The sequence below is a fragment of the Populus euphratica genome, unplaced genomic scaffold (assembly GCF_000495115.2).
Source record: "Populus euphratica unplaced genomic scaffold, PopEup_1.0 scaffold43.1, whole genome shotgun sequence".
Lineage (NCBI taxonomy): Eukaryota > Viridiplantae > Streptophyta > Magnoliopsida > Malpighiales > Salicaceae > Populus > Populus euphratica.
Window position 1 is genome coordinate 495,252 of NW_011499889.1, and position 14,353 is coordinate 509,604.

At 37.8% G+C, this 14,353-nt stretch overlaps 1 protein-coding gene across 9 annotated transcripts; it reads right to left on the minus strand.

Moving 5' to 3' along the window:
- Positions 1–200: 200 nt before the first annotated feature.
- On the minus strand, positions 201–12,894 carry LOC105130877 (uncharacterized). 9 transcript variants are annotated; one of them, XM_011033591.1, is made up of 17 exons: positions 12,762–12,894; positions 12,577–12,634; positions 9,588–11,125; positions 8,997–9,491; positions 8,402–8,557; positions 7,946–8,250; positions 7,346–7,818; positions 6,947–6,999; positions 6,758–6,865; positions 4,948–6,680; positions 4,620–4,728; positions 3,873–4,053; positions 2,752–2,819; positions 2,524–2,639; positions 1,548–2,441; positions 702–792; positions 201–617 (listed from the first exon to the last, which is right to left on the minus strand). In XM_011033591.1, exons 3-17 carry the CDS (start codon positions 11,113–11,115, stop codon positions 601–603), a joined length of 6,327 nt encoding a protein of 2,108 aa, XP_011031893.1. In that variant the 5' UTR covers positions 11,116–11,125; positions 12,577–12,634; positions 12,762–12,894; the 3' UTR covers positions 201–600. The 9 variants fall into 9 exon arrangements, with proteins under 9 accessions (XP_011031893.1, XP_011031891.1, XP_011031890.1 ...); XM_011033589.1 differs by having other exon boundaries at positions 12,550–12,634; XM_011033588.1 differs by having other exon boundaries at positions 12,577–12,654.
- Between the last annotated feature and the right edge of the window lie 1,459 nt (positions 12,895–14,353).

The following is a 14,353-nucleotide window of genomic DNA, read 5'->3' on the forward strand; positions in this document are numbered from 1 at the left end:
AATCACTAGCTCTTGGAAGTTACAGAGCTCAAGGAAAATTTCACTAAGTTCGAGAATCAGGAGTAGAATCCGCTTCATGCATGCATGCAAGGATGTATCAGGTCCATAAACATGATCTTTTACAAGGAATGTGGAAGCTTAAGTCGCCATCGATCTATGTAATAGAGTCAACTAGTTACTAGGGACCTCTAGCAGTTCAGCAGTCTCCCTCGCTAAAATTTAATAGTACATTGCATACAGGAAACTAAAGCTTATTGATTGTGAAAATGACCAGCCCCACCAAGCACGGATCACCTAAAACGGGAATTCAAAAGGTATACATGAGATTGATTAGTAAAGTTTCCCGCAATTTCAAGCCAAACTAAATGGAGATTTTCCATATACAACCCTTATGGCAAATGCTAGGAGATCAAATCATCATTGCAAATAAACTAGAATTGATATGAACACCTAACCACTAATGTCATTATACCCAAGGAAGCAGAATTTCCATTCCTAGCTAACTCCTCTATTATAAATATACACAACTACTACTCTCGGTGTGTTGTCTGGCGACCATTGAGCTTCTTTGCACTGGATCTCATCATTGCAAGAGTTCTCTCAACCATGGTTATTCCCTGCAACAATTTATGATTTTTCAATCACGTACAAATGCACATAGAAGCCTAAAATACCCAGCGAATTCTGCAAGGAGATGTTACCTCTAGCAGCAGTCCTATTTTTCTGACTTCTGTCATGTGATACAGATGGAATTTTTGTGACCATCAAGGAGCTTTGTAGCCCTTCTAATAGCTGTGAACAAGAAGATTGATAAATAAGCTTGTCAGTACATGAATTCAAAGGCATGAAGACGTTAATCTACTTGAGAAGCAAGTGCCGCGAAAAGGATATAAGAGCAGAAAAGTTCTCCATGTTACAGAGAAGATCCTAAGAAAATGGCAATAGATGAAACCCAACAATCTTAAAAGAACTTTCTTCAAATTTCTCATCTTGAAATTCACCATTCAAGGACCATTTATACAATTAACTGGAATAAGCATATGGTTCCACTTCCACAGCAATAAGCACAACTCAAGGAAAATTTGTAATGAGAAAAGGACCATCTTCGAATTCTATCCACAACTCAATTTTTATTTGTTACACCTCTTTTTAGGACTGGAAAGTGTTCACTGAACAAATACAAAGTAGAGAAACACATCTTCCAGAAAGAAATGCTCCAAGAGCCTCTGGACATTGTGGAATTGCTATAGTCTGCAAGGGTGAGTAGAAATCCTCTTATCAACATGGGATTGTCAAAAGGAAGCTACATTTTCCAAATGGCTATTGGCCCCTAGGAAAGAAGGTGAGAAGCCAGGATGCTTTGTATGGATGGGAGAATGTTAACAACCACATAAAAAAATTGATTTGATGCAACAAACTAAGGTGCATACTACTACATCAAATGGTTCAAAATCAATGAAGGCCATTACCCAGTACTACCCTTCCAGAAGCAGGTCTAGGGAGGAGAATAAAGACATAGGATATGAAGTAAGAGCTCTAAAACTTACTCTTGATGTAGGCTGAATTCTACGATTAGACCTCCGGGGCTCACCAACATCAGAGGTTGATTTTGAAGAACTGCCAATGAAAACTTTGTCCTCCTCAATTCTACCAAACTTTCCATCAGCAGGAGCAAGTTTTCCTTTACTTCCCCGTGGAGGTTTAGTATTTGATGTGGATGTGGACATTTTCTTAGAGGAAAGTGTATCTGAAGAAAGAGAAGAGGATGAAAGTATTTGACCCTCTGCTCCTCCCACAGAGCTAGATAAGGGCTGAAAGTCAGTCGAGGCATGTTTTTCGGATGTATTTTCAATATGGCTTGTAGAAGCCTTGTTCTTTGTAACATGATCTGTAGCAGCGCCATCAGAAGCAGAAACTGCAGTAGTCAATGAGTTGTCCTTCTGAGCAATTGTTCTACCAGAAACATTTTGTGGCTTTCCTGACTTGAGAACCTTGGGCTTTGATGCAGCTGTTCGTTTTTCAAGTGATTCAGTTTTTAAAGTATTCTTCCATCCACGGGATCCAGATCCCTGAGGCATCAAATTTTTAGCAAACTTATCTGGATCATTTACTTCATTGTTTTTGCTGCTCCGATCTGCAACATAATGCTTGCTCACTTCCATAAACTTTCTTTTTTTTCCAGGCTTCGGCACACCAAAGATCACTCTTGATCCTTCCTTCTGCAACCCAGTCCGTGCCATTCTGAGTGCATCCGGTCTATTCCCATCTTTCATACTTTTCCCAATATTGAACATTTTTTCATGAGCAGCTAAATCCAATAAAGTAGGTTCATCAGGTTTATCAGTGTCCACAGAATCCAAACCTTTTGGCAACTTATCCTTCCCTTTGGCATCTACCACAGGGCCCCGCACCCTTGGTCGTTTTTCTTGTGGCGTATCACCCTGAAACATCAATTTTGTGTCAGTGCAAGCAAGAAATGAAAATCTTCAGGTCAGTACCCAGTGAGATATCAAATGAATGTACCCCATTGGTAGAGTGAGTGCCTGCTCTTGAACCAGACCATTCAACCCATTCCTCATCTTCCCAAAGGAGAGTAGGGCGTAGATGCCATGCTTTAACCACTGATGTTTCTCCTTGAACTGGAAGCAGAGTGACACAGATTCATATGTGAAATGCTAAGTCTACATCCAATAGCAGAGAAGCATACAAACATGTGGTTTATTCATTCAACTACACCACCAACATCCATACCTGGAAAATAGACTGTTAGCATGGTTTCATCTTTCTTGCTCCTTTCAGTGACCACTCCTTCCCACCAGCTGCAAAATAAAATAGAGAAAGCTGAAGAATATCTCACACATATCACAACAGAAAATACGAGTAGCAGCATGATCTAAAAAGTGCCAAACCACAGCTGCAACAGTATAAACTAAACAGAAGGACTGAAAAATGGCACAATGGTCAGAACAACTGATGCAAAACATGTCACCAGTATGCCCTCACAGCACAAAAGATGGGAAAAATATTCATTAGAGGACAATAGAGGGAAGACAATGAGAATAGATGCGAAGCTTTCAGTTAAGTCAACAGAGGGAACGATGATTCTTCATTCACAAACCTTACAAAAGACAAAGCATGGACTCCACCTTTTATACACTGATATTCTCTTCCAAAGTTAACATGAGAACTTGCTATCCTAATATAATCTTGCCAAAAAGTGTTTTTTTTCCCACTGATGGAGATGTTTCACGCTAAAATGTCTTTCAGTTTTTGCTATTTATAATACATGAAAAAATAGAAGTTTTAGCATAAGGAAAACATACATTAAAATTTTAATTAAAATTGATTGAAGAGATTAATTGCATGATACAATAGCACCTGGACATGCATAGAGTTCAAAACTTAGTTATTCACCAATCAGAATTGCATCCAGTTGTGAGATATTCTCTATGTTTTTCTCCTGCAATTTTGTATCAGAAACATTCACACAGGCCCATGTAGTAGATTTTTTTAGTCTACTTTTTGAAAAATTTGAAGAGTTTAATTCTAACAATCTAGTTTGTTTATGTTTCCTAGTTTTATTGGGTGCCCATAAATAAGCACCCTAGGCAGACATTCAGTTTTTACAAATTATTATTGATTCAAAAAAGACTTGAATTTTCTCCAAGATTGTGTCTCTCTTGATTAAATCCCTTGAAGATTGAGTGTCTCTCTTGTTGGAGATTTCTATTCTACATCAACTCTTTTGATTTGGTGATTTTGTTCATCTTTTCTACATCAAACATATTTGGCTTTATGTGTGTGTGTGTATGTTTTGAAATTTCCTGTCAAATGTCAGTACCACCCTCTTGTATCCATGCATAGAAACATACCTATCTTGTATCCATGCATCCACTTTGTCACCAACAGACCAAATATAGTCCACCATGGCAGCCCGCCGTCTCTTCCTTGTTCCTTCAAATGGCATGGCAGTTACAGGGCGAGCAATTCGTATTTTTGGTGCTTCATCTCCTTCACCTTTAAGTGCCACCCACTCCTTTAGCTTCTCTGAGCCTGCAGGAGATATTCAAAAAAATAAAGTATGATAAATTGAAAATGCATGGGTGCAAAAATACCAATGCTTCAATTATTCTCTTCTTCCAACAAGTTACTTGCCAGTGGCTCTAATGAGCAGGAAGCCAACAATAGAATTCAACAAGAAAATTCTCTCTGATCACATGGTTATGCATGTACAGGGGATTAACAACACCTGCTTGACAACACTACTATATATCCTATCTTGTGCATCAAAATACCCCCCATTTCAGTTGTCCTATAACACCTGGTAAGTTCATCATAGTTCATACAGATCTTTACACATTAAAATAACCAGAGGTAAGAGCATTCACAAAATTAGCTCCATAGCTAAAAATATTAAGGCAACTGTGCACCCATCAGAAGTTGCGGCAACACACACATACAAGCCACATCTTTCATTCTTCAAGCTATCATACATAAGCCAAAGGCACATGCAGCAAATAGAAAATGAGCACAAAGTTTCACCAAGTTTTCTGGATTCAGAAGTATCAACAATCTACCAATTCCTAATCCATAGATTGATAATAAAAACAATGACTCACCTTCAGCTGATGGAAGGTCAGTATAACTCACATATGCTTTCCCATCCTTTAAATCCATCACTTTGGCTGAGAACCAGGCTGCTTTGTATCCATTCCCATCTTTGAAAACCTGGGAAAGCCAACAATACAGCATGTTAACAAAGACCCAAGGCAAACACACCTCAAAGAAAGACAACAAGGAACACAAAATCATCAAACACGAGCAAACATCAATATCAGAACAGACTCAACAATAGACTACAAAGGAAAGGTGAAAACATAAACAAGCTGTATAAATTAAAGCTTTACACTTCTACTAACAGAACACAAGGAAAGATGGCAATCAAACCTCTACATGGGACCCTTCCTCGATACAATTATAATCTACTGTAGTTCCCAAAGATCTTGAACCATCCTCAGATTCAGACACCTTGTAGCCCTTTCGTCCTTTAGCATCCTTCAAAGTGGCTGCACCAGAATTTGAGAAACCATCTACCAATCTTGCATGGTCTACAGGGGACCCCTCTGTTGGAGCAGGTGGTTTCCCATAGTTATTGACCTGTGTCTCTTTCTTACCCAGCACAGGAGAAGTGTCTGGTCCTTCTCCAACAGTATTTATGTTGATAGTTTTTCTACCTATATCATTTGATTTAGAGCCCAGCTCATTGTTTATTTGGGCCACTTCCCAATAGCCCTCTGGACCTGCAGCTACTAGCTCATTCAGTGACAGAGGATCGCCCATAGAAACAATCTTCCCAGCTTGGGACACAGCTTCTGCAGCCAGCTCAGCAGCCTTGACAATAGCATCCATATTCTCAGCTCTTATTGCAGCAGCAGAAGCTGCTTCAACTCTTCGTCTAGCAGCCTCCCTTGCAGCAACAAGGATTGAACTGGAACTGTTTGTCCCATCATCACCCTTCAGGACAAAATCAGGAGTAGTCCTCCCCAAACTCTCCAAGCCTTCAGAAACAGAAATTGCATTGTCTTGACTGGGATTGCTGTAACCACCAGAAACTACTGCTTCATCAGCCATCAGTTTTGCTTGCAATGCAGCATTAGATGCAACATTGGCAGCTGCAGCTGCTGCTTTCGCAACAGCAGCTGCTGCTGCTATTGCAACAGCTGCAGAAGCTAGTTTGGTTTCAACATCTGGTGATAACCCAGAATTTCTCTGCTTATCTAACTGATTCCATATTTCCTGTCTTTGACTAACAGCAGCAGCAGCAAGATTAGCAGCATCCTCTGCCTGCACCCTCGCAGCCTTTACTTTATCAAGGGTCTCCTCTGACAAAATATTCCTTTGTTCTGCATTTTGATCCCCTTTTCTAATATCAGTAGGAGTTGGAGATACAGAAGTAACAAATTTCTCTGTAGGAGATTTAGAAGCAAAGACAATAGGGGTTGTCATGGCTATAGAAGTTGATGGATAACTGGTAACAACATGACCAGGAACTGATTCTGTTTGTGGGTGAATATGCAAAATATTCTGGCTAGGACTCTCGGAAACTGAAGCCTTTTTTCTTTTTCTAGGCTTTGGATCAGTAAGAGGTAGACTGGATGATGCTGTAACCTTTTTTGCATCTGGAACAGGAAAATTCCCAGTGAAAACACTGGCAGAAGTCCCCCTCTGAACCACAGGACCAGGGGAAACATGCTTTGCACCGGAGGTAATTGGCTTGGATAAGTCTTTTACAGGTGTCAATTGAACTGGTTCTGTAATAGGCAATTGTGCAGAAAAACGACCACTTGTATCTAGTGCAAGTGTCTGTGGAGATGTAGCCCAGGGACCACAAAAGGGTGATTGAGATATCCACGGGTTACCAGCAAAATTTCTTATCTGTGGAGTTTGATGAAGATGCAAAGGAGAAAGAGCCCGCTGATGATCCATAAATGGACCCCTTGGCATGCTGCTCGATTGAAATGTGTCACTGGAGGGATTAGGTACACTCCAGAGAGGAGAAGAAAGGGGCGCCATGGGGTTCACAATTGTAGGAGTGCCCATGCTGGTCCAACCAATTGGTGAAGAGATTACTTTACTTTGAACATTACTCTGTTTAATTGATTGATCAGGAGCTCTGGCACCTACATCTCATTTCTGTCATGCTTAGAACTCAACCAAATCTAAAGCAAGATTAAACAGCTTGAAATCAGAGGGATACCAGGACGTGACAGCAAAGGGGTCTCCAGAGTAGTGAGATGAGGTTTTTGACCATGAAGCCGTTCTATAGACAAGCGTAGAGCATTCTCCCAGATGCTTCTACCATCATCTACAAGAACATTGTCAAAGTAAACGTGTTTTCTCTTTTAGAGTCAAGAAGTACAGCAAAACAAGTGAAAGTGCCACTAACCAGATCCTCCAAATGCTGATATCATATATGCTTCATCTGGAGCTGTTCCTTGACTGTAACAATTATTTCAAACAAAATTAAAGTGAGATTTAGGTAAATCATAATCGTCAAACAGGAATTTTTTTGTAAAATGCAGAAGGATCCCGTAAATTCAAAAGCCACCCATTACATCCAATAATCAAATGAAAATCAGCTCAGTAATTGTATTTTCCTTTCATTTTTTATCCCTATTCTTTCCTCACTTATGGTATGGGAGGAGCTGGGAGTTAATGAATGCCACCCAAGACATCCAGAAGAGATTTAATCACATCCATGAAATTAATTTTTCCACCTCTGCCCATACATATAACAACAAATTGGTACCAACAATATTATAAGAAAAAAAATAGCAAGACGCACATCAAAGCACCATAAACAAAGATCTGGGCACGCAATTGCACTTGTTGCAAGTCTGTGAAGGGTTGTTGAAACATCAAAGATGGAGAGACAGAAGAATTCAAATCTGGAAGGTTTGATGAGGATGATGCAAGAACAAATGGTTTCATAGCACTGGAATCCACATGACCATAGCACTGCATCTCATTTGATTGCACATGTTGTGATATCCCAGAAGGGCCCGGAGAGACATTGCTCATTTTTTCCCCTTTCTCTAGTCTCACAGAAGCAGTTTCTTTAGCGGGATTTCCTTTTCTGGCACTTTCCTTTCCCGAGGCCTTACCAGATGATCGTCTTGTTTTACGCTCAGAAGTACCTTTAGAACCAGTACGCACAGTGGAAACATCAGACACCTTTGGACTTCCATGAGAAGGGTCTTGAGCAATCTTGGGATCTACCTGGACCACACCAGATGCTGATGGAGAAGCATTCACAATCTTTGAAAAGAGCCAAAAAAAGGAAAAGAAAGAAAGAACAAATTGATAAGGATCATAAAAGGCAATGTTGGTATCATGTCAGATTGTAATGGGAAGGTAGTGAAGAATGTGAATGTAGAAAGTTTACCGGTGACACTTTAGTGGCTGGTATGTTGAAAAATGACTGCCATTTATTGTCAGCTGATTTCAGAGGGATATTTGCTAGTGGACTGACCTCAAAAGTGAAGCTCCTCTCATCTTTGGATGCATCATTTTGTTTCGGATCCTGAGAAGAGGATAAAGCTTTGCTGGCATTGCTATCAACAACAGAAGTCTGCTCCACTGAGCATTTGGCTCCATCTTTGTCACTTTCACTCTGAAATTCCCCAGCGGCTCTGATGACAATAGGGGATCCACTGGTTGGCTTGCCAACATCAGCACAACTTCCACATTCTAGCAAAACAGGTAAAACGAAGTTTGAAAGGTATAAAAATACTGGGACATCCATGATTTTTTTCCATTAAATAAAATAAGAGCCACAGACAAGGCTGGCAAGCAGGAATGACAAATTACTAAACTAACAAGAAATAAATAAACGGCCAACCATTTGTGCTCAGGACAGCTATCTGCCCATCACTTTTATCTCTACACATCATGGCAGCTTCATTTTCTTTCTCGCCTTTCAGACTAGCATCCACCTGACACTCTTCTCTTTCTGAGGAGATAGGTCCCAGCATCTCACTATTATTTACGGCTGGTTCTGCATAATAAAAAAAAAAAAACAATTCAGCAAGGATGACCATAATCATAGGAGTTCTTATCAGAATAAGAAAGTTGGATTAATCAAATCAGGATATCTATATCAGGACCATGAGAAAAGGGGGAAGGAAACAAAGTATAAATAACACTTCTAGGTACCAGTTATTGATAACCATGCACAGAAACAGAGTTTCATCAGAAAAAATTAGACAACACCATATACGATTCTTTGTTTTTTAAAGCATGGGGTCATAAAGGTAGAAATACAGAAAATTGGTGGATGGCATCTAGCTTCAGAAATATCCAAATGATATAGCAAACTACACGATCAGAATTTGCATATCCTCACAAACAATTTGGGGAGTGCAGCGAGCTAAGAATAAAACAGAACCAAATACTTGAATTCTCACACGCATATTATCTAAATTACAATTGCTCACCTAAAACTTTGGATGATCCCTTTTCATCATTTTCTTTTTCTGGCACTTCAGCATCATTTCCTTTGTTTGCAGTTGAGTCACAAAGAACTGGACACACTTCCATATCCTTTGTGCACTTCATGCTGACTTTGTTACTTACTTCTGATTGAGGTCCTTCTGTTTTACTAGCATCCACCATTAATGGAGATTGTTCAGCCGACTCACATAACATCAGTCTAGCAGCACCAGAAGAAGCATCTTCTTCAGATACAGATACAGGATCTAATCCAGCTATCACTTGAGAAGAGGTCTTCAGATCAGATAAACTCGCCTCCACAGAAATTTTGTCTGCAATCTCTCTCTCTCTATCTAAGGGACTTGAACTTATCCCACTTAAAGGTGACACTTTGACATCTTTGTGACCAATAACTGTATCCATGCTAGTGACATCTCCAGAAGGTGCTGAAACATCATCCATTGCATTACAGGTTATGATGTTAGCATTTCTGCAGCCATCTGATAATGCAACATAAAGAGAAGCAAAGATTTTAGCAATAAATAAATTCCATAGACTTAATGTAATATTCCATGGAATAATATTTCACTATATACCTGATTTGTTGTCAGAAGCAGCATCTGACTGTAATCTTGAAGCTATCAAGTCGTTTTCAGGGCTAGCATTACTTGAAGGAAGCTCTATTGTGTCCTTTCCATCAGCAGGAACCATATTTTTCCCACATGTTTGCAATGATTCAGCAAGTATGGAGGATGAAACATGGCCCTCAGCATGTGTTTCTCCAACAACTTCAGTTGAAGAACACCCTGCTGCCAAACTAGAAAGACCACCTATATCGCTAATGCTTGTTCCACCAACTTTCACTTCAGAAAGCTCACTGCCTTCAATAGATAGATAAGATCCCTCACACTTGTTAGCCAAGTTCTTGTTATCCAATTGAGAAGCATTCGAGTCCTCAATTTCATGCCTCTCAAAAATCATATTATCTTCAACAGTCATCATTGATCCCCCAACTGTATCCATTTTGGACTGATCACTAGTCACTAGGTCTTCTGGCAGGCAAGAATGCTCCTTTGCTATTATGCAAGAAGGTTCCCCCAAATTAATCGAGTTAATTTCGATGATGTTTGCTTCTTCCATAGATTCCACTGCACTTGAGTGAGGATTCTCATCCTCCATTTGGCCCTCTTGACTTAATATGGGTTTCTTTTTCTGATTCTCAGCAGTGTCTGTTTTCAGAACAACTTTACTATCATCATTAGTGTCATTTACATTATCTGGACCATCTTTTACATTTGACTCATCATTTCCTGTAGCAATTATTTGCACAGAGGCACTATCCTGCATCCCTGAAGCAGGACCTTTTTGAAGCCTGTCATCCAAAGATCCATTCACCAAATCATCATCTCCCCTGTGATTAACATTATTAGAATCACCATCAATTGACAAACTCCCTTCGATAACAGGTTGTCTGGCCTCTATACTAATGGCAGCTGGGTCAACTGAACGTCCCAAACCACTATCAGCAGATACGTCACCTTTAAGATCCTGAGAACTACCATCAAGAGGCTGCTGCCCTCCAACATCATTATCTAACACAGATAAATCTTCCACATTCTCACCCGGCAGAAATTTAACCTGTAAATTTGTTGTAACTTCCACTTTAGGAGGTGTATTGTTTTCCTGTTTCAAGCTGGGCTCCATGTGCTTTAGTATGCAACCCAGTTCATCACAGGCATCTGATTCCCTAGAATTAGTTTGTACAGGAGTATTATCTTCCTGGCCAACAGATTTTAATAACATTTCCACAGATTCTGAGGAAGTAGCTTCAGACCAAACATTGTTGCACCTTGATATAGAGCAAGACTTTGCCGCACTTGAACTAAACTGTATCCCACTGGTACCACGAGAGTAATCTTCAATCCACTGGTTGTCCTCGTTATTTTCAATGCCAAGAAAAACCTCAGTCTCAACCAAACTATCAAACCTTAACGATCCATGAAGACTGTCATCAAAATCAAATTTGGGGAGGGCATATGGCTGTAAAACAGGAGGAAATTTGTTGCTTCCTTCACCTGCTAAATGAAGATTGTGGCTTTGAAAATCATTGTCATCATAATCCATGGGTGTATCCCTAAAACAATGAGACAGAGAAGAAACCAGTCAATTGCAGTTACAGATGTACAAAGGCCACATATCCACATTAGAAAAACACCATGTTGTATATCACCACAACAAGAAATACAACAATCAAAGGATAACAACTTCAAAATGTCATCTTACAGGGATTAAAAGCAGGACACACAAGCTCAGAATTTTTATAATTAATAGTTATGACTTCATAATTAAGCCAACATGGCATGTTGCTCTACAACCTTTTAGCAGAAAGTGTGAAATAACAACGCCCGCCACTACAACATCACCATTCTATTTCTCCAACCTTTCCATTAATTGCGCTACTTATGTGGAGTGATTCCTCTAGCATGCCTCATAGATATCCTGTGTGGCACCTTACAGCCAATGCATTGTCATGGTTATACAGTAGAAGTAGATAGTTGATGCAAGTGGCCTAGGAAGAAGCATTATAGTTCACAGTATCTTGTAAGATGCGCATATGGACGATGAAAGTACTATTTTAACAGCTTAAATCACTAGGAAACAAAGGGGTTTTTTGCCTTTAACTGTCTTACTAGGTGTTCTTACCACCTGAATCCCATAGAGCTGAAAAAAATAAATTACAAGTGAAAACAATATTGGAAACATGCCATTCAATATCATATCACCATCACCCTTCAACAGGGAAAAAAAAGCACATGGCAACCATATTTACTTAATTAATAAAACAGATTTCCAAGTTTAAATACATATAAATTTGGAATTTACAGAGACAAGATACTTTCGAGAGAAATTGTTCTTACATTATAAACAACAAAGATGGATTTTTTTTCCCATTCTTGACGCAATTTTCTTGCTTAGAAATAAAAACTTAGGGGGATTTTCATGGAAATTTTTGACATATATTATTCAGTAAGCATTAAATTTATATTATATTCGAATAAACTTCAAGAAAAAAGTTTTATCTTTTACTTGTCTAGCCGATAGCCATGTCAGTTGTATTATAGGTGTTGTAATTTGGGGTAACAGCTGCTCCTTTTTTATGTTTTATATACATATATATATATATGCATGTCACCTGAACTTTAATAACAGGCTGCACCAATTAAGCCCTAAAAAAAATCTTACGAATTTAAAACAAGTTAAATCTCCACTCCACGTCAACATCTAAAAGAAACTTCTTTTCTTCTCTAAATCAATCCAGCTGAACTTATGAATGCAACTGAATTCCACAAAAACCCTAGTTCAAACCTTTAATTACTTTAACAGTATATGTTAACAACTTCTTTGCACTAATTACCAATTATTCATAAGCCAAAAACAAAAATACTTGGTCTTTTAAGCTTTCAAAACTGTTAGCAACTAAATTAAAGAAAAAAATAGTCTCTAACCTTATCTGCTTGTATTATTACTAGTAAAAAAAAAGTAGGAAATGAACAGTACCAGAGTAAGTAAGTCTAGAGACGCTACCTCCCTCCATTCGGAGACGAAATCCTTGCCGTTAACTCTTCCCCAATCGTACGCTCATCTACTTTTTCAACAAGACCTCTAAGAAAAATAATTAACTTCCTTTTCCACTCTTCAAAAACCTAATTAAACTCAAGTAAAGTAAAAGAAACAGAAAATTAATAGTTTCCGGATACTTTATAACTCACCGGGATCTCTAATTTGCCGGTGGATCGAGTTAGGGTTCCGGTTAATTGAAAGACGATAGGTCTGAGTGAGAGAAAGAGAGTGAGTGATATTTTTTCATTTTTTGCGTTTTCTGACATGAGGAAATGAAAACATTTGCTTTTTTACTCGTTTGATGTCAGAGAAATGAGTGATGGTGATGGAATTTGAAAACGTGGGGCATTGGACACGTGGATAGTTTACATACGTATGATGATAACTGAAGAGTGATATTAAAGTGCGCAGTAAAATGGTGATAGGGGATCGGCATACCGATGGATTTGTGAGGGGTATCTTAGTTTAACGGTGGCGATTAGGGCTGTGAGAAAGAAAGGGTAACAGGAGGAATGATTAGAATCGGTTGAGTGTGGATTTCGGAGTACTAGAGAGGAGGAACACGTGGAGGAAGGGAGAGATAGAGGGTTAGGTAGGGTCAGAGAGTCCATGGCTCTTAATTAGGAGTTTGGAGATTTTGGGTTTATCGTGCTGGGCCGTTGGATTAGAATACTTTTTTGCTGGGTGTCTGTCCTGGGGTTCTATAAATCATCCCAGGAAGACAAAACTACACGTGAGTTCGTCTAACGATTATAGTTACACTACAAATTTGCCATCTTTATGTATTTTAAAAATATTTTAAAAAAAATTAAAATGTTTTCGTTTTTTTATTAATTCAAAATTAATATAGTTTTAGTATTTTGAAATTTCTTTAACATGCTAATATTAAAAATAATTTTTAAAAAAATAAAAAAAATTATTAGTATGTATTTTAACATAAAAAGCAACCATTATTATTTTTCTAAACAAACTTTTAGAGTTAGTGTAATCTAGAAATTCCACTAATAATCTAAGGTTTTTTATTTTTACGGCAAACAAAAAAAAAATTTTATGCTCTGGATATAATTCTACCATTTAGATTATCTCATTTGTTTACTATTTAAGGACCAAATCAACAAATGTTCCTTTTATTACATGGAACAATTATAACTTGGGATGGAAAATGTAACCGTTTTAACTAGTAATAATAATTTCATCCAAACTTGTTTGATATTAATTTAAATTGACCTAATTAGATGGGGTTTTTTATATAATTATTTTGTTTGACAAACTCGACTCAAACATAACTTGAAACTTGGAATGTATATATTTGTATCATAATAAAATATAAAATGTTTATATTTCAATATCAACACAATACACACACATATACAATATTTATAATTCCATCATTTTGTATATATTATTCTTTTATTATATGTTGAACAATAAGTAGTACATAAACAATGAATATTTGAAAAGATAAATATAATACAAATATCTAAATTTATTACCTAATAAATATTAGATATGATATAATTATAGTAGAATCTAACCAATGAATATTCATAATCATCTCTAATTTTAACTAATTTGTGTAACATTATAAAAGTATTACATATTTAACTACTAAATTATTTATTCTTAAAAATTCAATATTGAATTTCATTCAAATACAATGATGTAATAAACCAAATACTTTCGAGAGAGATACGATGAATCAATGATAAAAACACGATATATAACAAACTCTAGATTTGAA

Coding starts and splice junctions, on each gene's coding strand:
- LOC105130877 (XM_011033591.1), bottom strand. CDS start 11,115: ATGGATTATGATGACAATGATTTTCAAAGCCACAATCTTCATTTAGCA. Junction 6,866..6,946: donor ATCAGCATTTGGAGGATCTG/GTTAGTGGCACT, acceptor ATGTTCTTGTAG/ATGATGGTAGAAGCATCTGG. Junction 4,729..4,947: donor AGGAAGGGTCCCATGTAGAG/GTTTGATTGCCA, acceptor TGGCTTTCCCAG/GTTTTCAAAGATGGGAATGG.